Source organism: Platichthys flesus, chromosome 9 (assembly GCF_949316205.1).
Source record: "Platichthys flesus chromosome 9, fPlaFle2.1, whole genome shotgun sequence".
Classification (NCBI taxonomy): Eukaryota; Metazoa; Chordata; class Actinopteri; order Pleuronectiformes; family Pleuronectidae; genus Platichthys; species Platichthys flesus.
In genome coordinates this window covers 2,364,140-2,384,324 of record NC_084953.1, presented here as the reverse complement: position 1 = coordinate 2,384,324, position 20,185 = coordinate 2,364,140, and the positions used below count along the sequence as shown (strand labels likewise).

At 40.6% G+C, this 20,185-nt stretch overlaps 3 protein-coding genes across 3 annotated transcripts; all 3 read right to left on the bottom strand.

Moving 5' to 3' along the window:
* Positions 1–1,811: 1,811 nt before the first annotated feature.
* On the bottom strand, positions 1,812–4,989 carry LOC133960865 (leukocyte elastase inhibitor-like). The gene is made up of 7 exons (XM_062395710.1): positions 4,884–4,989; positions 4,388–4,639; positions 3,916–4,053; positions 3,696–3,813; positions 3,473–3,609; positions 3,137–3,298; positions 1,812–2,395 (listed from the first exon to the last, which is right to left on the bottom strand). The coding sequence occupies exons 2-7, from the start codon at positions 4,616–4,618 to the stop codon at positions 1,976–1,978; spliced, it is 1,206 nt and encodes a 401-aa protein (XP_062251694.1). The 5' UTR covers positions 4,619–4,639; positions 4,884–4,989; the 3' UTR covers positions 1,812–1,975.
* Positions 4,990–8,028: 3,039 nt separating this feature from the next.
* Positions 8,029–10,973, bottom strand: LOC133960863 (leukocyte elastase inhibitor-like). Its single transcript, XM_062395708.1, has 6 exons — positions 10,338–10,973; positions 9,736–9,873; positions 9,518–9,635; positions 9,298–9,440; positions 8,953–9,120; positions 8,029–8,493 (listed from the first exon to the last, which is right to left on the bottom strand). The coding sequence occupies exons 1-6, from the start codon at positions 10,608–10,610 to the stop codon at positions 8,077–8,079; spliced, it is 1,257 nt and encodes a 418-aa protein (XP_062251692.1). The 5' UTR covers positions 10,611–10,973; the 3' UTR covers positions 8,029–8,076.
* A 4,775-nt stretch (positions 10,974–15,748) lies between these two features.
* On the bottom strand, positions 15,749–19,306 carry LOC133960303 (N-acetyllactosaminide beta-1,3-N-acetylglucosaminyltransferase 3-like). Its single transcript, XM_062394804.1, has 2 exons — positions 19,146–19,306; positions 15,749–18,081 (listed from the first exon to the last, which is right to left on the bottom strand). Exon 2 carries the CDS (start codon positions 18,069–18,071, stop codon positions 16,932–16,934), a length of 1,140 nt encoding a protein of 379 aa, XP_062250788.1. The 5' UTR covers positions 18,072–18,081; positions 19,146–19,306; the 3' UTR covers positions 15,749–16,931.
* Positions 19,307–20,185: the final 879 nt, after the last annotated feature.

Below are 20,185 nucleotides of genomic sequence, written 5' to 3'. Positions count from 1 at the left end.
TATTACATGTCATTTGGCTGACGCTTTTGTCCAAAGCGACTCACAACTCAACATTCATGAGGGGCCATTTAGGGGTTCAGTATCTTGCCTAGGACACTTTGGCATGCATATGGGAGAGAGTGGGGTTAGAACCGGCAACCTTCTGGTTGGAGAACCAGCACTCTAACCACTAGCCCACACCGCTCCCCTTTTGTCCCACTGTATTGCACTTCTTAGTTTAAACACTAGGTGGAGCCAAACTAACTCCTGACCTGGCAGTTGTCCTTCAGAATACACACAGTTTTCATTTTTAATAAGCCCAATTACTTTATAAATTCAGTCAATTAAAGTTTATGACAATTTGTTAACAAGCCGAATAATTTATTTGTGTAATAAGCTTGAAATATCCGCAAACCTTTTTCTCTTCTTCCGCAAACCTTTTTCCCCTTCATTGTCATACAGGACAATGAAGGGGGATCAGAACCAATCTTAGGCTGTCACTGAGCGAATGACCTGCCAAGCTTTTTGTAAAAAATTAAAATCTACTATGGAGAGCCATGATGGAGGCTTTTTTTCTTCAAACATGTTCAATTATCAAACGTAATTTACCTGCATTTGATTGATTTTGCCAATATTAGTGCATTTGAAGTGAGGCAGTAGGATAAGGAGTTCATGACAGTGTTGAGGTTGGCGAAATTCACATATGCATCATTAATAAAAACAACATTAATGATCACGATAATAAAGTATACAAACACAAATGACTAAAGGTGTACTTACTATATAAATAAGTGTATGTAAACTTCGACAATGGGCAGAGAAGGTCTCTGGTTCGTCTCTGGTTCGACTCCACGGAGAAACAACAAAAAGACGAACCTGGATTGATCTGCCAAAAAATCCAAGAGGATTCTCCCTACCCTGTCTAGTGCCCCTGAGCAAGGCACCTTACTCCCCCAAGATCTGCTCCCCGGGAGCCGTACATGGTCGCTCATTGCTCTGTGTGTCCTGCACCAGCCTAGTTTGATTATCAAGCCCAGTTGTGTTTTATCCATGAAAAGTGGGAAAAGGTTGATGCGCTGTTTGAAGTCCAGTGAAGTCGTCTTGCTGAGTTGTGGCTCCTGTGTTTGTGGACCTGCTGTGAGATGCAGCTCTTTTGCTGGAGTTCTTATGCTGGCTCTCACTTCGCTGCCTTTTGGAAGGTTTTAGCAGTCTGCTCCAAGCTCTACCAACCTTCAAGCAGGCCTGCTAGTGGGATGGTCTTTCTCCGTGTGCATTGTATATGACGCTCAGAGCAGAATGTCCCGGGCTCAGTAACAATCTGGCCCACTTCTGGTCCATTGGTTTCTTAACATGTGAGTTGAAAGTGTCAGCGTCAGATGTTCTGGTCTTTATCCGCCACCATTATCTCTGTGAAAAACAGCAATGAATCCTGGGATAGGTCGACCTGAGAGGAATCTGCCTGTTGGAGCCGCCATTGCTCGTGATGGAAGGAACCATCCAACCACCACTTTTCCTGAAGTGAACTTTAGTGCAATTTATACTATTGCTTTCCAGTTTTTAATTCTGCTGTAAACTGCATGAATACATTATGATTACAAACGATGCTGGTTGACATCATCATTATTCTTTCTTTGGTTTATATGTTATGTAATTCTGTCACAGTAGGAAATATACTGCACATTTATATCTCACTTATTAGAACCATTTTAACCATATTCAATATTGGACAGCTTCTCACGTTGTGAACGATTCTGACCCGGACGATCTCCTGCTGCTTCTTCACATGTGAAACACAAACTCCAGAAATTGTCTTTCCAAAATCAACACACAAATTATTGTTGGATCAAAACTATTTTTTATTAATTAATATCTTCCTCTTTTATTTCAGTGCAAAAACAGAAGAAAAAACCAAGCTAATTAGAATAAATCCAAGAAAATAAAGCCCACATTTAAAGGATTAAGCCTTTATGTGAATATCTTCCTCTCCTGGTTCTGTCTACTGAGGAGACGAGAACCTGCCGAGGAAGAGGATGGACTTGGTGTTATTGTGCCTGATGAAGAAGAGGAAGGGGTGGTCTGCTGTGAACAGCAGTTCCTTATGCACACTCGGCCCACAGCTACCAACAGTGACCACGGTCGTGGCCGCCCCGGCCTCCGTGCCCTCCTCGTTCACCTCCATGAAGGCCTTGTGTACCATCTCAGACAGGAAGAGATCTCTTCTACCGTTCATTCCAGACAGGTCGGCCTGTGACGGGGAGAACACGTCCATCATGCCCAGCTCGGACAGAGGCTCCTTCAGCTGGTACTCTTCCTCCAGCTTGAACTTTGGCAGGTGAACGTGGATGTCTGAGTGGACTAACATGTTTTTCCTGTCGGTCCATTCATTCAGCCTCTCCAGCGTCAGCTCCATCTCCAGCTGGAACAGAGCAAATACATTTTATCACATCTCTAAAAACTAAGAAGAGGGTGTATTGTGATTAAAAGGCTGAAACATCTGATGACGCTAAAGGAAACATCAGAAGTTATGTCCCGAACATCTGCTGGTGGTCACTAACATCTGATAACATCAACTGGTGGTAGGCATTAATAAGTGCAGTACAAGGGATATTCTCCATCTCGTTGTTTATTCCACCAACTAAAAAAACATTCATCGATTGAGGTGCTGTTGCCTCCTTTTAGCTAAACTTCAGTTGTTTAGTAAACACAGTGTCCTGTTGTGCTGCATTGGCCCGCGGGTGTCTGTCAGATGGGTTGTTTGACCAATAAGCGAGTTCAGAATGTTACCCTTCAAAAGAGACCAAGACCATGCATGTTCTCCAAATGGCTCAAGAACAGCTTTCAATTAACTTTGGGTATTCCTCAGAGAGGCGTTTTAGTCTAATCTGACCCGCCTCTAACAAGGTTTAAAGACAAATAACATTGCACAGGCTGGTCAGTTGTAAGATGAATATTATACACATGTAGTAGTTTTACCAGTTTGGTCTCTACCAACTCCTGAGGGAAATATCTGGCTTTTTAGTGCATAGATGTTCAACTTCCTCCACCAGCTGGTCTCCATCTTTGTCTGTCTGCTGTCAGGTGCTCGACAGTGAGTGAGCAGCAGCTTTTATCTGAGCTTCTCAATATTAAAAATAAATATAGTTTTTACACTGTGTACCTTCAGCAGAGGTTCGGAGCCGTCTGTGGACTGTTTAGGCAACAGGATGAACATGCTGAGCTCTTCCTTCTCATATGGCAGCTCCAGGATCTGCAGATCACCGATGAGATTGTAGGGCAGATTCTTCTTCTGGAACATCATCTGGACTGGTTTGCTCTCAGTCTGACACACAGAAACACAATCAACTATTAAAATGTCTATCTAGCTAATAATTCCACTGTGATTAAGTTACTATCTACTCTAGTTTGAGGAGCTAAGGGACATAGACTGTAGAAACAATGAATTAAAGTACACACAATACACAACATGCTAAATTGTGATGAACGATTTTTTTACCTGGCTGACTTTAAAAGGCATCTCTTTGGTCAGGTCTTTATCAAAGCGGTTCATCCAATTTCCCTTAAAGTAGATGGCATTGACCAGGACCAGCTTCGTACCATCAGAGACTGTCTTCAGGAGATCTTTTATTTTATCTGAAATGTAACAGAAAACCTTAGAATTCAGAACAATGTAGAAAGATTTATTCCCTTTTTCATTGAATTCAGGTGTAAAGTCGTACTGTCTGTCTGCTGCTCGACCCAGGTGTTGATCTCCTTTCTGCTCGCCTCCAAGGCCTCGATGAAATCCACAGTCTTCAGGTCGGCCTGGTAGTACTGACGCGTCTCTTCCAGGAATCGCTGCAGAGAGCAGATATCATCTTATACTTTCAAGGAAGTAAAAAATAAAAAATCTATTTAAGTATCAATTTCTGCTGTGAAAAGTGAAAAATTTAAACTCACAGTGAGGAACTTTTCGGTTTTCTCCCCATACAGACGATTGGCTGTTTTCAGAATGTATGATTTCGATGGTGAGTTTATGTCTTCGATCAGCTTCTTGAATTCGGCGTGGACGGCTTCACCAGGTTGGAATGACAGGGCCTGTGTGGCAGTTTGGATTGACACATGATATTTAAATGATTATTCAAACGCAGAATCTGTTAACCCTAACCCTAACCCTAACCCAGGGTCTATAGGTGAGGAAGCTAAACTCAAAGTCAATTCCTCAGAACATTTTCTGGAAGTTTTCCTGCCAGCCCACTTGTAAAATATCTGTAAAATGTAGAATCAGAAGGCGGCAATCTCTCACCTGCAAATTCTACATATTCACACACAGAATCTGTTTAGAGTGAGATGCACATTTTTAACACTGTTGTCATAAGTTAAGATGAAAATAAGATACAAATAAGAAACTGTAAAATTTGTTGTGATGTACCTCTGCAATTTGAGCAGCTGTGTCTCCTCTGGCTCCCAGGTAGACCATAGCCAGAGCTGAACTGATGCTCAGCGGAGACACAAACATATTCCCTGATTGGTTTACACGGCTCAGAGTCCGGAACAGCTGCACATCGCCTGAGATGTCGATTGAGCTTTGGACTGATCTGTGGTATACGTTGCCAATGTAGATGCCGCCGATGTTGCGGTTGTGGCTGCCCTCGTTGCCCATGGCTGAGGATGTACAGTTGTCCTGTAATGAACATGTAATTTCTGTTCAAATCTGAACAGAAATGCACCTGTTTGCTGCTTGATTATAGTAAAAAAATGTGCGGAACAAAATGTGCCTAGACCCCCGAGACCCACCAGATGAGTTGGGATTGAACCAAACTCAATTTTATTTGTTTATGGAGCCAAATCATAACAAAAATTCTCTCACAGTGCGTTATGGAAAAAAACTATAAACATGTCAAATCAGAATTATAAACACAAAATACCTGAGAGATGAGAAGATGTGGAAGCAGAGAATGTGAACCTGGAGGTTGAGTGGTCGGTAGAGGAACACGTTCACCAGTATATATACAGTATATTTGTGGGTGTGACTGGGCAACAAGTCTGACTGCTGGGGACAAAACATTGTTTTGCCAACTGCGCACCAGTGAAAAACACTAAACCGACACAATTCTGAGGAAATGTTGCACAATATCTTTGTGCAATGACTCTGATAAAGTTGATTAATTATTCTTTATCACTTTTACTGAGAATCTTACACAGAATTTGTATTTATACACGTTGTTGATGTTTTACAACCTGTTTTTATGATGCCTTTTTTGAAGCACTTAGCAACATATGTTATGAAAAGTGCTCTATAAATTATTATTATTATTCTTAATATCTTACTATTTATCGTGTGCCTTTAAAATGTGAACAACGAAAGCGGAGATTTCGGTAAGGAGCCGGATTTTTGCCAAAACAGAAGTACAGAATGCTTTGCTTGTTGTTTGTGTGTAACTCATGACAAACAAGGGCATGTGTGATATGTTTCTGATCTTACAAAATCAAATCTTACAAAATTTCCAGAGTAATGAAATAAATGACCCAGCCTCTGTGAGTAATACGGCCGCAGTTACAGCAAACTAGTTCGAAAATATTTTTGATCCCTAAGTAATTTAAATTATGCCTTTACAATAAATTAAAATCATGCAAAAATAAACTAATTATTTAGAAATGAATCCATGCAATGCCTCCATCTGACAAAGGTTCATGTTGCATTCAAAATGAAGTCAGCACTGATTGCGGGAGTTATGGTGAAAATATAAAAATGTTTAATGCTTTCAAAGATTATCATGGAATCAGATTAGGATCAGACAAACACAGTGAGGAACTTGCAGAATGTGATGTTCTCTGGGTCTCTCTCTTTACACTGGAGGTAACAGCTGGGGCATGCTTGTTAATGTTTGGTAGTTACATTTACATTGAAATCTTGTGTGTGTGAACTTGATGCAGAGCAGGGATGAGGTTCGTTTTGTGAAACACTGAAAGGTACTGTGGCCCTGAGAGCTCAACGCACTGCAACTTAATAAAACACATGCAAACGGACAAAACACAAGCAAAGTATGAAAAAATCCTCATCAATTTGACAACACAACACAACACATTACAGAAACGTGCTGAAATTCCAGAAACAGGCTGCAAATACAGAAAACGACAACAGAAGTGTTTCCAGAGGACACATTAGGTGATGCACACGTCGTGTTGCTGTTAATGCCGCAGTTTGGAGTTGTTAAAGTCTTTGAGTGTCAGTGATATTAGAAAATTTGCTAAACTATAAAAGTTTTTTGTTTATTTTATTAAATAATAAACTTTATTACTGTAGATGTCACCTGTTAACCCTCTGAGAGCCACTGGGCCATATAAGATTTCAAATATCATGTTGTCCGTTAGAGCATCATGACTCCTCAATGGTTGAGTCAGAGACATGACGTTTTTCCTGTTAAACTGGATAAACAGCTCTAACAAGCAGGCCCTTGTTTGTGAGTAATTACACCACTTAGCATTCACATTCTTCCTTTTCTCCAGACAATGTTTCGTCCATATTGTGGAGCCGAAATATGGGACGTTTGGATGTTTTTTGGGCTCCTGTCACCATCACTTTTAGCTGTATTTGTTGTGTTGTCAAATTGATGAAGATGTTTTCTTACTTTTCTTGTGTGTTGTCCGTTTGCTTGTGTTTTCTTGAGTTGCAGTGTGTTGAGCTCTCAGGGCCACCGTAGAAAGTTGTGTCTGTGGGATTAACTGAGATAATGTCTCGTCCTAACCTCTCTCTTATATACGTTAGAAGTACCCTGATCTCATGCTAGGGACAAATCCGAGAAAACACCTCGTCAATAATCAATGACACACACATATTTTGTTGGCTACAAGAAACTGTTAAGGTTTCAAACTGAATTTTGTATTTTAAATGCATTTATTTGCCTTCTCAAACCCGAAGTAGAAGATGTGAAATAATGAGTTTCTCAAACCGGAGTTCTTTGAGTTTTAATTATTTGCTCTGCAAAGGGTTAAACACTCTGCAACAAAGCTTCAGAGTACAACAACGAGTGATTTAAAAGGAAGGTTATTGTACAATTTGATAAACAGGAAACATCTTCCGTCTTGCGTCACTTTCTAGAGAAGGAGGAATCAAGCCCAGCACCCAGTTGCACATATAAAGGTCAACAGGAGGTGAGATTAAGGTTGTGAAAATAGGGTTTAGAAAACATATTAGTGGATTTTTTTTTAACCATGAATGAAAATATTAGACCGAAACACACATATCTCGACATAAATATCATCAAAATACATTTTATTAAGAAACATTGCTAAATTATAGCGTTTTTTTCAAAAAGCATACAGCAATCTCCGCCATCTTGCTTGATCAAAGCGCTGCAGAGGTCTGCGCAGGCCACTTGTCGTTATGAGCATTTCATAGGAGTGTCTACGAAAATTTGTAGATAGCGCATTTGTAGCGCTCTGCATTTCGTAGGATTCTCTCCGAAAATGTGTACATAACTTTTCGTAAGATATCTTACGAACCATTTCATGAGACCACGTTGGTCTGCTCCAGGCAGGCCTCATTGAAGGTTGGTAGTAGAATTTCGATGCAAAACAAAATGCAACTCAATCTGCTGAGGACTAAAATAAAAGTCCTGCTTTGTTCTGGGCCAAATGGAAAAGTACATTAGTTATACAGTTACACTCGTCTGTCGAGTTTGCTGAGTTGTTGTCAGTGTGGGGTTAGCATCGGAGGGGCTGGGGGGGTTCCCAAGATGTGGGGCATCAGTAGGGGTGAACATCTGAGCCGTCACTGCTCGGGATGGAAGGAACCATTTTAAAAGACGGTGTTACCGCCTCGCTCTAACGCAAACTATCTTCTAATTAATTAAAAATGTTTTTATATTTTTTACCTTTTCCTGAAGTGGGCATTAGTGCAATTTATACTATTGCTTTTCAGTTTTTAATTCTGCTATAAACTGCATGAATACAACTTTCCAAAATTAACACACAAATCATTGTTTCATCAAAAATATTCTTCATTAATTAATATCTTCATTTATAACTTCAGCGCAAAAACAGACAAAAACACAGAAAATAAAGCCCAGATTTAAAGGATTAAGCTTTTATTTGAATATCTTCCTCTCCTGGTTCTGTCTACTGAGGAGATGAGAACATGCCAAGGAAGAGGATGGACTTGGTTTTATTGTGCCAGATGAAGAAGAGGAAGGGGTGGTCTGCTGTGAAGTGTCCCTCCTTCTCTGACCCACAGCTACCAGCACAGACCACAGCTCCTGTGGCCGCAGCCGCCTCTATGCCGTCCTCGTTCACCTCCATGAAGGCCTTGTGTACCATCTCAGACAGGAAGAGATCTCTTCTACCGTTCATTCCAGACAGGTCGGCCTGTGATGGGGAGAACACGTCCGTCATGCCCAGCTCAGACAGAGGCTCCTTCAGCTGGTAGTCCTCCTCCAGCTTGAACTTTGGCAGGTGAACGTGGATGTCTGAGTGGACTAACATGTTTTCCCTGTCGGTCCATTCATTCAGCCTCTCCAGCGTCAGCTCCTTCTCCAGCTGGAACAGAGCAAATACATTCGATCAAGTCTAAAAAACTAAGAAGAGGGTGTCTTGTGATTAAAAGTCTGAAACATCTGTAGCATCTTGTAGAACCTACAAGGGATATTCTCCATCTTGTTGTATGTTCCACCCCCTAAAACAACAGTCATCGACTGAGTTGCTGTTGCCTCCTTTTAGCTAAACTTCAGTTGTTTAGTAAACACAGTGTCTGTTAAAGACAAATAACATTGCACAGGCTGGTCAGTTGTAAGATGAATATTCTACACATGTAGTAGTTTTACCAGTTTGGTCTCTACCAACTCCTGAGGGAAATATCTGGCTTTTTAGTGCATAGATGTTCAACTTCCTTCACCAGCTGGTCTCCATCTTTGTCTGTCTGCTGTCAGGTGCTCGACAGGGAGTGAGCAGCAGCTTTTATCTGAGCTTCTCAATATGGAAAAAACAATCTGTGTGTACCTTCAGCAGAGGGTGGGAGCCGTCTGTGGACTGTTCAGGCAACAGGATGAACATGCTAAGCTCCTCCTCCACAAACGGCAGCTCCAGGATCTGCAGACCGTAGTCAGGGATGTTCATGTAGTTCAGATTCTTCTTCTGGAACATCATCTGGACTGGTTTGCTCTCAGTCTGACATACAGAAGCACAATCAGCTGAACAGTTTGGATCAAGTTTCTAACAAATCCCATTGTATGTTTAAGTGAAATTCCGATCTATACTAGTTTGAGGAGCCAAGGAACATAGAATGTGATAACCATAAATTAAAGTACACACAATACACATATTGCTAAATTATGATTTTTTTACCGGGCTGACTTTAAAGGGCATCTCTTTGGTTTCTGCTTTATCAAAGGGATACATCCAGTCTGCCTTCAAGTAGATGGCATTGACCAGAACCAGCCTCGTACCTTCAGAGACTGTCCCCGGCCTCAGGAGATCTTTTATTTTATCTGAAATGTAACAGAAAACCAGAACAATATAGAAAGATTTATTCCCTTTTACATTAAATTCAGGTGTAAAGTCGTACTTTCTGTCTGCTGCTCGACCCAGGTGTTGATCTCCTTTCTGCTCGCCTCCAATGCCTCGATGAAATCCACAGACTTCAGGTCAGCCTTGTAGTACTCATGCTTGTCTTCTAGGTATTGCTGCAGAGAACAGATATCATGTTATACTTTCAAGGAAGCTTTAAAAGAAAATAATTTAAGTATCAATTGCTGCTATGATAAGTGAAAAATGAAAACTCACAGGAAAGAACTTTGCGGTTTTCTCCCCATACAGACGATTGGCTGTTTTCAGAATGTATGATTTCGATGGTGAGTTGATGTCTTCGATCAGCTTCTTGAATTCGGCGTGGACGGCTTCACCAGGTTGGAATGACAAGGCCTGTGTGGCAGTTTGGATTAACACATGACATTTAAATGCTTTCAGATTTCACCTAAGAGTCCAGGGTCTGTAGGTGAGGAAGCTAATCTCAGAGTCAGTTCCTCAGAACATTTACTGGAAGTCATCTCTCACCTGCAAATTCTACATATTCACATGCAGAATCTGTTTAGAGTGAGATGCACATTTTTAACACTGAGGTCAAAAGATAAGATGAAACAAGAACAAATAAGAAACTGTAAAACTTGTTCTTCTGTTCCGAAAGCAAACTGGTTTAATGAACTAAACAGTCAGATCAATGTCCTGCTCTCAGAGAGCAGCACATACTGGACCTTGTGTCAGGGATTCATCTAGAGTCAGAAGAACAGATGGTTTAGAAACACTGTTCAGTCTGCTCCATCATAACCAACTGGTCCCACAGCTCTGACTCTCTGAATGACAGGTAACAGAGACATGGTGTGATGTACCTGGGCCATTTGATCAGCTGTGTCTCCTCTGGCTCCCAGGTAGACCATAGCCAGAGCTGAACTGATGCTCAGCGGAGACACCAACATATTCCCCGATGGGTTTGCACGGCTCAGGGTCCGGTACAGCTGCACATTGCCTCCAATGTTGACTGAGTTTTGGCTTGAGTTGCTGTTTGAGAGGATCTTGTTGCTGCTGTTGGTGCTGCTGTTGTTGCAGTTGCTGCTGCTGGGGTTGTTGCTGTTAATGGGGTTGTTGCTGGGGGCGTTTCCCATGGCTGAGGATGTACAGTTGTCCTGTAATTTACAAAAAATGCTTTTTAGACATATGTATTGATTGTATTAAAATATTTTGCAGAACAAAATGTGCCAAGACCCCCGAGACCCACCAGATGAGTTGGGATTGAACCAAACTCAATTTTGTTTGTATATAGTTCCAAATCATAACAAACATGATCTCACAGTGCGAGAAAAATGTAGAATCAGATTATAAACGCAAAATACCTGAGAGACGAGAAGATGTGGAAGCAGAGAAAGTGAACCTGAAGGTTGAGTGGCCAGTAGAGGAACACGTACACCAGTATATATACAGTATATGTGGGGGTGTGACTGGGCGATAAGTCTGACTGCTGGGAACAAAACAACGCTATAGGCCAACTGCGCACCCGTGGAAAAAAACGCAAACAACACAATTCTGAGGAATTGTTTGCACAACCTATTTTTGCGATAACTCTGATAAAGTGTATTTATTTATCTTTATCACTTTTACTGAGAATCTCACACGGAACTTGTATTTATACACATTGTTGATTTTGTACAACCTGTTTTTATGCTGCCTTTGTGAACGATTTGCAACATATGTTATGCCAGAGCCAGATTCTTGCCAAAACAGAAGTACATATTGCATTGATTGTTGTTTGGGTGTAACTCATGACAAACAGGGTCATGTGTGATATGTTTCTAATCTTACAAAATCAAATATTCTCTTTATGCTTTTAATCTCTATATATTTCCAGAGTAATGATATAAAGGACCCAGTCTCTATGAGCAATACGGCCGCAGTTACAGCAAACTAGTTAGAAAAAAGTTGCTATCCCTAAGTAAATTAAATCATGCTAAAAGTGATGTTTAATGGCGTATTCCATTAAATCGAATCATGCCACAGAAAATGAATTATACGTTGCATTCAAAATAAATTCAACACTGACCATGTAGGAGTTATGGTGAAAATATGAAATCTCTCAAAGTTTATATTGGAATCAGGTTAGGAAAAGACAAACACGGTGAGGAGCATGCAGAATGTTATGTTCTCTGGGTGCCACAACCTAAATGCATTTTAATGTCTTCTGAACCTCAACTAGGCTGCAACTTCTCAGGAAGCTCAGTCGAGTGAAAACGGTTCTTCAGGCGTTCCTATGGTTTGATTTATTCCTTTATTTTTACGGAACTCTGTTGAATACTTATAATCATTATTCCGATTATTTTGATATTTCCCAGTTGTGGGTTTCTCATTTGACTCTTTACATTGGAGGGATCAGCTGGGGCATGATAGTTAATGTATGGTTGTTACATTTACATGAATGTGAAACACTGAAAAGTACGGTGGCTCTGAGAGCTCATCGCACTGCAACTGTTTCCGGAATTGTAGCACATTTCTATAGTGTGTTGTGTTGTGTTGTCAAATGGATGAAAACGTTTTCTTCCTTTGCTTGTGTTTTGTCCGTTTGCATTTGTTTTCTTGAGTTGCAGTGTGTTGAGCTCTCAGTGCCACCGTAGAAAGGTGTGTCTGTGGAATTTACTGGGATAAAGTCTTGTCCTCACCCATCAAGGAGGGTCACAGGCACCGCTGGTAACCATGATAAACATTTATTATCCATGATAAACCTTTTGACCGTCTGTTACATAACTGCCACCAGACTCCCCCACTACAGAAGCCCTCCCTCCCTTTTCCTGTCTCCTTTAGACCTTGAACATATTTTATATAACACCTCGTGGAATATGAGTTCATGAGAAATTTCATTGAATGTTAATAATTAAATCACTTCTCTAACATAGGTTAGAAGTTCCCTTGACTTTATGTAAGGACCAAATCAGAGAAAACACCTCATCAATAATCATTGACACTCACATATTTTGTTGGCTACATGAAACTGTTAAGGCTTCATGCAGATTCGTTTCATTTTAAATGCATTGATTTGCTTTTTCAAACACTAAGTAGAATTTAATGTGTTTATTTAATTTACCCCACAGCCTAGAGGCCTTTCTGGTCCTTCTCAATTCCCTTTACGACGTTGGCTCAAGGTGCTCAACATACTGCGGATCAAGAAAACACAATAAAATAGACAAAACAGTATCAAAAGGAAAATCTATTCGACGACACAAACAAATACAGAAATGTGCTGCAAATAGCAGACAACAGAAATGTAATTTTAAACCCGTTACTGAGATTGTCATCGGCTCAGGACCTTTGTTGCATTGACAGTGCAGATGATGACATTGGTTCCGAAAAGGGCTTTGTTGGCGGGGTTAAACCATGTCCGTCTCAAATTTCAAATGTATATAAAGATGAACGACGCTTCTCCAGTTCCTGCCACTGTCCAGAAATGAAGCCAAAATATATCCTGGCTGTGATCGAGGCCATCTTGGAGTGATTGGGGGGTGGAGCTGCGCAGTATTGAGCAATTGACCAATCACGAGTCAGTCCCATGTGTCACTCAGGATGTTTCACCCTGTTTATAAAGCATTAAACACAACTAATCAGAAACATGAACAATAACCTACATCAGTGTGATGTGAACAACATAGAGTTACACCATCCTTGTGAAAAAAAATCAAATTGACTTTTACTTTGTCCCATCCACAACAAAGAAGAACCCCCATACTGGAGCCAGCCACCAGGGGGCAATCCAGATCATTTGTCTTCAGTTCTGGGATCTGTCATGTCATCCATTTCTATACATGGTCTGTCTAATTAGGATGATGAGTCTCTGCTGGCTCATCAGCCATCACTCTGTCTGTGCATGTTCACAATAATGACCTCATCCGAATGCGTGACTCTGGAGTTAATACCCCTCCCCCCCCTCCTTTTAGATGCAATTAAATAAGGTGTCAGTATTTGACCCTGGTTCAGTAGCCAGTCAGTTGCTCATTGAATCAACAGATGGTGAACACAGTCTTCTTTGTGAGAACCTGGTCAAACCGGTCGCTGCGAAACCTTTAAAGATTTGAACTGATCCTGACACACACTTCACCGCACCCCACCCGGATTTACAACTTCACGATAATCAGAAACGAAACAAAACAAGTTTTAATCAAGCATGAAAGTTCATTCTCAGCCTTTCGAGTTCCTTCAAAAGTTCCTTCAAAAAAGTTAGTGAAACAAGCTGGAATTCACTTTTTGTCAGGGTAATAGTGAGGTCACATGTAAAATCTCTTTGTGCCAGGATTTTCCTACATGGAGGTTCAACTGTCAACTGCTCCTGCTTGTGTGGTTCGTCTTTGTATTTCCTTAAATAAATCTAGAGCTGTATATTCAACTATTTGCCATTATATGCTATATAACCGTGCATCTTACACACCTGAATCAAAACCTGGTTAAAAACAGCAGAAAACGCTGTAGTGCTTTTACTTTGAAATGGGCCCAGGAAGGATTGCAAATATTTGTGTTTGTGACGTATTCAACTCATTTCATGCATTAATTTAAGTTATATATTTGAATTGTAAAGATTTACTCTATTTAGTGGAATACCTTATTTTTGAATGACTGCATCTAAACCAGTCCTGCAGGGATTTTATAAGTGTATTATCTTTTATCTTATTATGGGTGCCCAGTGGTACAGAACCCCTTCGCCCTGCAATGCATTACATGTTGTTATTCCGTGGGGCTTGTTATTGTGGGTGCCTAGTGGTCGGCACTGACTGGACCTTGGAGACCAGCAGCCCGTGCCAAACCAGAGGGATGTGGTGGGCACGGCCTGGCTGAGTCGTTGTTTCTCATGGATGTAAAGTTGGACAACCTTCCAGGTTTTTTTCAAGAGACTGCTCAAAATGTGGAATTGCTCCATAAAGAGAGACTGAAGAACTGTGACTCTCTGCTCTGGCTCCTATAAGAGCCAGTGGTTCACGGGACTCGGCTCCGGTGTGATGCAGAACCAGGCCTACCTCAGAAACTGTGCCAGGCCAAAGTCCTCACACTGGGCCGTGTGGTGGAGTTGTGTGGCCCATACCTGGACAACGCTGCAGGTCTGGCCTCACGTTTGGGGATCAGGTCAGTCAGGGTGGTCGGCCTCCTGCTGAGAGCCTGGAAACAGCAGCTGACTCACCCTGAGCTTCAGTTGACCACTGCTCACTGTGATGGACTCATTCAGCCGGACACCAGTGATCCTCTTCCTGATGTAAACATTCGTCCCGTCTTTTTTAAATGTGAAGGTTTTTTGTTAAAGTTAAAGAGTGCCTCTTGTAACACGCTGAGCACCATGACGGGTAAAACTATGTAATATCTATTAGTGAAACTTCTGAACCAGAACAGACTAGAAGACCGGAGTGACCCTCCAGTTTTTCATTGTCTTCTGGAGTGTGGTCAGCTCTCCTCACTGTTTCTGTTTCTGACTCACTTGTTTGCTTTGTTGGATGAAGTTTCCTCAGATCAAATATTCATCCTGGGTTACAAGTACGACAGCTCGAAGAAAATAAAATGTCCACTCTTGAACTTTCATAATATATTTCGAGAATAAAGTCGTAACATCACAAGTTCTAGTTTCAATAACTGGTTATTTCAAGAAATGTTTTTTCTCTTGCCCCTTGATTCTTTTATAATACTTTTTCATATGACGTTATAACTGTATTTTGGTTTATGAATTTCTTCTCAGGTACGACTTTCTTCTCGTTAAATCACAAAGTTGTTACAACATTATTTTCAAAATCATTGGATTTATATTTATAAGCCTCAATACTTTCAAAAATGAGCAGTGGGGCAACATTTATAATTTTAGTTTGATTGATTATACATCAGAATTAATACATATTACATTTAAACAGACAGTCCACCTGAACAACAACTTACTGCTTTGATGCTCCTCTAAAATGTTCCTCTCTCAAAATGAACTTGTTGCCCTGCAGTTAGCTGCAGTAGATCACAATAAACTATAGTTTTATACACTTTATTGCTGTGGCATAAAATGATGTTAGATTTATGTAAGTGAAGCTGAACTTTTCATGTGTATATTAACATTTCATTTTCAATGCTATTGGTGATTAAATGCTAGCTAGCTAAATTCTAACGCACTGTATGTATAAAAGACTTTAACTGACATCTGCTCGTGCTGTTTTGTTGATAGCTGATGGAAGTTTATGTTACATCACAGTATGCATGTATTGATTCATGTGCATTCTTCTCTTTAATTAATTAAACACACTTTTTGCAAGGATTCACAAACTTCCTGTTCCCTTTTTAATAAACAAACAAACCCCTCTACCATCATTGTCTTAATACAAAGACATATTGGCAAACTTTTGACATGGCGGCGTTCTAAGGGACAGCTTCAATACAGTGGGCCATCACATTACATTTCATTCAGCTGACACTCTTATCCAAAGCAACTTACAATAAGTGCATTCAAGGGTACAAACCCAGAACAACAAGAATCAAGAAAGTACAATATCTTCAAAAATAGTGCAAAACTACAAAGTGCTATAATTAAGTGCCATTTAAGTGCTACTTATTTCTTAGTCCCCCCCCAAAATTGTATAATAACAAACACACAAACAGTGTGTTTGTGTACCGAAGCACACAAACACACACACCCAGACGCAATCATCATTAAAGGGCCACCCACTGATAAAATGGTACAATCTGTGATCTTCAACAAATTCTGTGTCAGATCCCACTTTCCTTGTTCAGAGATGTGATTAAATTGCGTCTACAGAAAAAAATTACACGATAACATTTTTTAAAAGGCCTTACACTCAGGGCATTGCAGTGGTGGACTGTAGGTCTATATTTGTTTGGCTGATGAGACCTGTCCTTTATCTTCCCTGCTTTTCACAGTCAGTGTGGGCCAACCTACAAACATGATGGGAATTACCTTCTATATGAAATGTTTTTAGTCACCTGACTGGCTGTGTTTATTAAGGTTTGGATAAATGCCATCCAGGGGTGTGTTAAGCTTTATGTTTGAATGGTTTTAAGGAGTTTTCCTCGAGTAGGTTCGTTCTTTGGGTTCTGCCAGTTCACGGCATTTTGAGAAAAAACCCTTATGACATAACAAAACTTGTAAGATATGTTGCATAACAATATTGAAACATGTGTGTAAAACTATTTTAAATTGGCCAATTGAGGGCACCACAATTTTATTTTTGTTTAGAGTTTATACAAAAGAAGTAGAAACTGAATCAACTTCACTTTGCAAAGGCTACGATGTTTCAGCGTTATTTTATATTATGGACAATAATTCTCTCAGGTAAATACTCTGTGTCACTGTCAGGGTATGGGTATGTTTTTTGTTGTTGTCTGGTTTAGTTTAAACCTCTACCAGTGACATTAGAGGCTGTGTCATAATTGATCACAAGGTATTGAACCCACCAGTGAGCTTAATGCTACTAAAATGAGCTCTTTGCCAATTCACATTTTAGATTGGGGTCATTTATTCTTTGCCACATAAGATACATGTCTGCTGGGAGGAATCTGTGCACCAGTAAAATCTCTTTATAATAGCAGGGATCGAATTCATCTAGTTTATGCGAGGGAATGTACATTCCTGCTGTCCTTACACCCATATGGTGAACTGGACCTAATCCTGCTTTGGCCATACACATCCCCATGTAAACATCATCAATAGGAATAAAAGGGACGGACTTGGACATGTTGTATATGACCATAGCTGAATAGCCCGACAGGAGGAAGCCTCCACCACCACAATAAGGGGGATAAGAGTCTGACTCCTGCACTTGTACTGGGACATAGTACTTGCTCCCTTGGGATCTAATGGGCCCCACGTACTGTATCAAATGTCCGGTAAAGAGGTGCTTGCTTCCATCATTGTCCCTGAGGCCTTGGAGATACTCAACCATGTTGTCTGTGTTGACAAAAACGTCATCATCACCATTTAGCAAGAAGCTAGCTTTCGGACAGTTTCTTTCCATCCATTCTAGGAAGAGCACCTGCTTTAAGGTGAGGTTGTAGAACGTGTCTTTAAAGTCCCATTGAAGAATGTCATTGTTCTCATTTTGTTCCAGTTCAAGAAGTTTGTTCTGTCTCTCTCTTTCAAAACCAGAACCTGTCACTCCTGAGATGAAGAGCCTCCGGATCTGCACTCCATTGTGCAGCCTCTCTTTAGCCCAGGTTTTGCGCAGTACCTCTCGACGGTCAAAGTTAGCAGCGATGCTTTTAATGACCAGGAGGAGAAAGACCTCTGCAGATTCATCAGCTCCACCGCATTTGTCAGGAATGTCCAGCAGCATGGGAAAATGCCGACAGTGTTTATGGTAGAGAAAGTCTTGTATATGACCTGGAAGAGAGCTGAAGCCTTCGACATTTCCAGCAGATGCATTTAGTTGGCATTTTGGGAAGGAGTATACGTAGGGGATCTTCGTGGTGGATGTGTTTATTTCACTGCTCCCCTCTCTCACAGTTTTGGGGATCCAAATGTCTCTTTTCTCAGTAAAATATGTACTGAGAAAGAGGACCAACAGACCCAGAGAAACCCCCAGCAACAATGTTTTGGTGCGGATTTTTATCATCTTTAAATCTCTGCAGAGAAAAAACAGATTTCTTATCAACACATTTTTTTCTTACTTGCAATTAAATTGAAAATGTCTGACGGAGTTGAAGAATGGAAGAAAAGTCTGTTATAAAAAATAGATAATTTAAGTTTACTGTGTTCCATATACATGGTTAATTTACAGTTGCCATCATCCCACTCTTTTAAGTCTCTATAGGATCCTGGGAGTAATGAAATATTTCTTCAATGTCAACCAGCTGGTCACTGAGGCTGTTAGTCTGGTTCTGAGCAGGAGGGGCGCATTTATAACAGCTGCCTGCAATTTTTTGAAAATTTGATGCAAGTGCTGATTGTGAATCAAACAGTAAAGTTGAGGCAAAAGCTTAACGAGGAACTGAAACTTCTATAAAACTCTGTAAAGCTACGAGCAGCTTCAGATTCAGATGATAATTCCCATGTAGGGTCAATATTGTCCTTATTCTGGACAAATGAGACATTTTGAATATCACTGCTGTGAGGAGCAAGCCGAGGCAAACAGGAGAGAACTGACTGAGCTTCTGAGAGCCACAGACCAACAACTGACAATTTGAATAAATCGACCACAGCCAAATCAGTCAGTCAGTAAGCTGGGAGCATCTCAAGTGTATTTATGTCATGATACTACTATAGACGACTACATGTTGAGCTGTGAGTAGCCTTACTATCACATGGGGTGATTGATTATGTATATTACACACACACACTCACATCTTTAACATTACACATTCATTGCTGAACCTAACCTACCCCTACATTAAGAAACTTCTTCAAACAGACCTTTTGAAAAAGTAAGGACTGGACTAAATGTCTCCACTTTGCCAATGTGTCTTCACTCTGTAAGGTCTTTACTCAAAACTGTTCTCAAGTGTCACAAAGAAAAACACACATAAAAATACAGGAGGCTACAAATTCACCCTAAGCAAAAATAATTAACACAACAACTTGCAAATTATTCCTTCGCTTAAAACTGACCAGAGTTCATCATGTCTGCCTATATAAAACTCAAATGCAGAAATTAGAAAAAAAAAAATGAAATCAAAATAAGTATGCTTACAGTCAGTTGGTGGATAAGCTGGCAGGCAGGCAAAAACAAATCTTAACACGTTGAAAACTGGAGAACCAACAGGAACAAAACCAGAGAGGAACAGAGCAGATTACACCTGAGCTGTTCTGAACAGGTGTGAAACCAGTTCTGAGACAGCAGAGAGAGGAGCACAGACTTAATATATATTACACAGTAGGCTGATGATCACTGTTGGCATAGACCCAAAGGCAAAGAAGAAAGACGGAGGGTGATGCAAAATGTCACAGTATATATAATAATAATAATAGTAAAATATAATAATAATAACAAAGAATATATAAAGAGTATAAAGAGTATGATATAATATATGATATATAGTACGGGTATAATAATAGATAATATAATATACTATGAGTGTAAGAATATGTAAACAGAGTGTGCAAAAGACAATATTATTGTATAAAGTGATGAATTGAGACAGGTATATTTAGTGCAGTTGTGTGATGGTGGCTCTGACAGAGGTAGATGCGTTGTACAGTCTTATTGCGGTTGGGAGGAACGACTTCCTGTATCGTTCCTTAGAGCAGCAGGGTTGAATGAGTCTGTGGCTAACCAGCTACTGGAAAATGGAGTTGTGATTCAGGGTCGTTTCACACCCGTGTTGTCAAAAAGGTCCTTATCTCCAATGTGCAGGTGGATGGTGGCTCTGCTGCTTCTGCACCTGGGGCCCCGCCTGCCGGGATGATGCTGAGGCCTCTGTTCCAACTGTGCCAGAGAGCGACACGACATGGTTCACAGGAGGAGAACAGTGAGGACAACCATCAGGAGAAGGAGGTCAGAGATAATCACTCGGCCACTAGAGTGGCAGAGTCAGTGCTCTGACGAAGACGATTACAGGATTGAGGAAGATTTTTTCAAACTTGCCACCAAAAGAAGAAGCCCAGAAATCCAATCAAACAGTGAACAACTAAAAAAACACTAAAGGCACAAGACTGGTTAGAGTAGAATATTTCTTCCCAGATCTAAAACTGTTCCTTAACTCTGTCAGAGTCGTCATGAGATGGGTTGAG

Coding starts and splice junctions, on each gene's coding strand:
- LOC133960865 (XM_062395710.1), bottom strand. CDS start 4,618: ATGGGCAACGAGGGCAGCCACAACCGCAACATCGGCGGCATCTACATT. Junction 3,610..3,695: donor GGTCGAGCAGCAGACAGACA/GTACGACTTTAC, acceptor GTTACATTTCAG/ATAAAATAAAAGATCTCCTG. Junction 2,396..3,136: donor GCTCCGAACCTCTGCTGAAG/GTACACAGTGTA, acceptor GCTCTGTTCCAG/CTGGAGATGGAGCTGACGCT.
- LOC133960863 (XM_062395708.1), bottom strand. CDS start 10,610: ATGGGAAACGCCCCCAGCAACAACCCCATTAACAGCAACAACCCCAGC. Junction 9,874..10,337: donor CAGCTGATCAAATGGCCCAG/GTACATCACACC, acceptor ACTGCCACACAG/GCCTTGTCATTCCAACCTGG. Junction 9,636..9,735: donor AAACCGCAAAGTTCTTTCCT/GTGAGTTTTCAT, acceptor TGTTCTCTGCAG/CAATACCTAGAAGACAAGCA.
- LOC133960303 (XM_062394804.1), bottom strand. CDS start 18,071: ATGATAAAAATCCGCACCAAAACATTGTTGCTGGGGGTTTCTCTGGGT.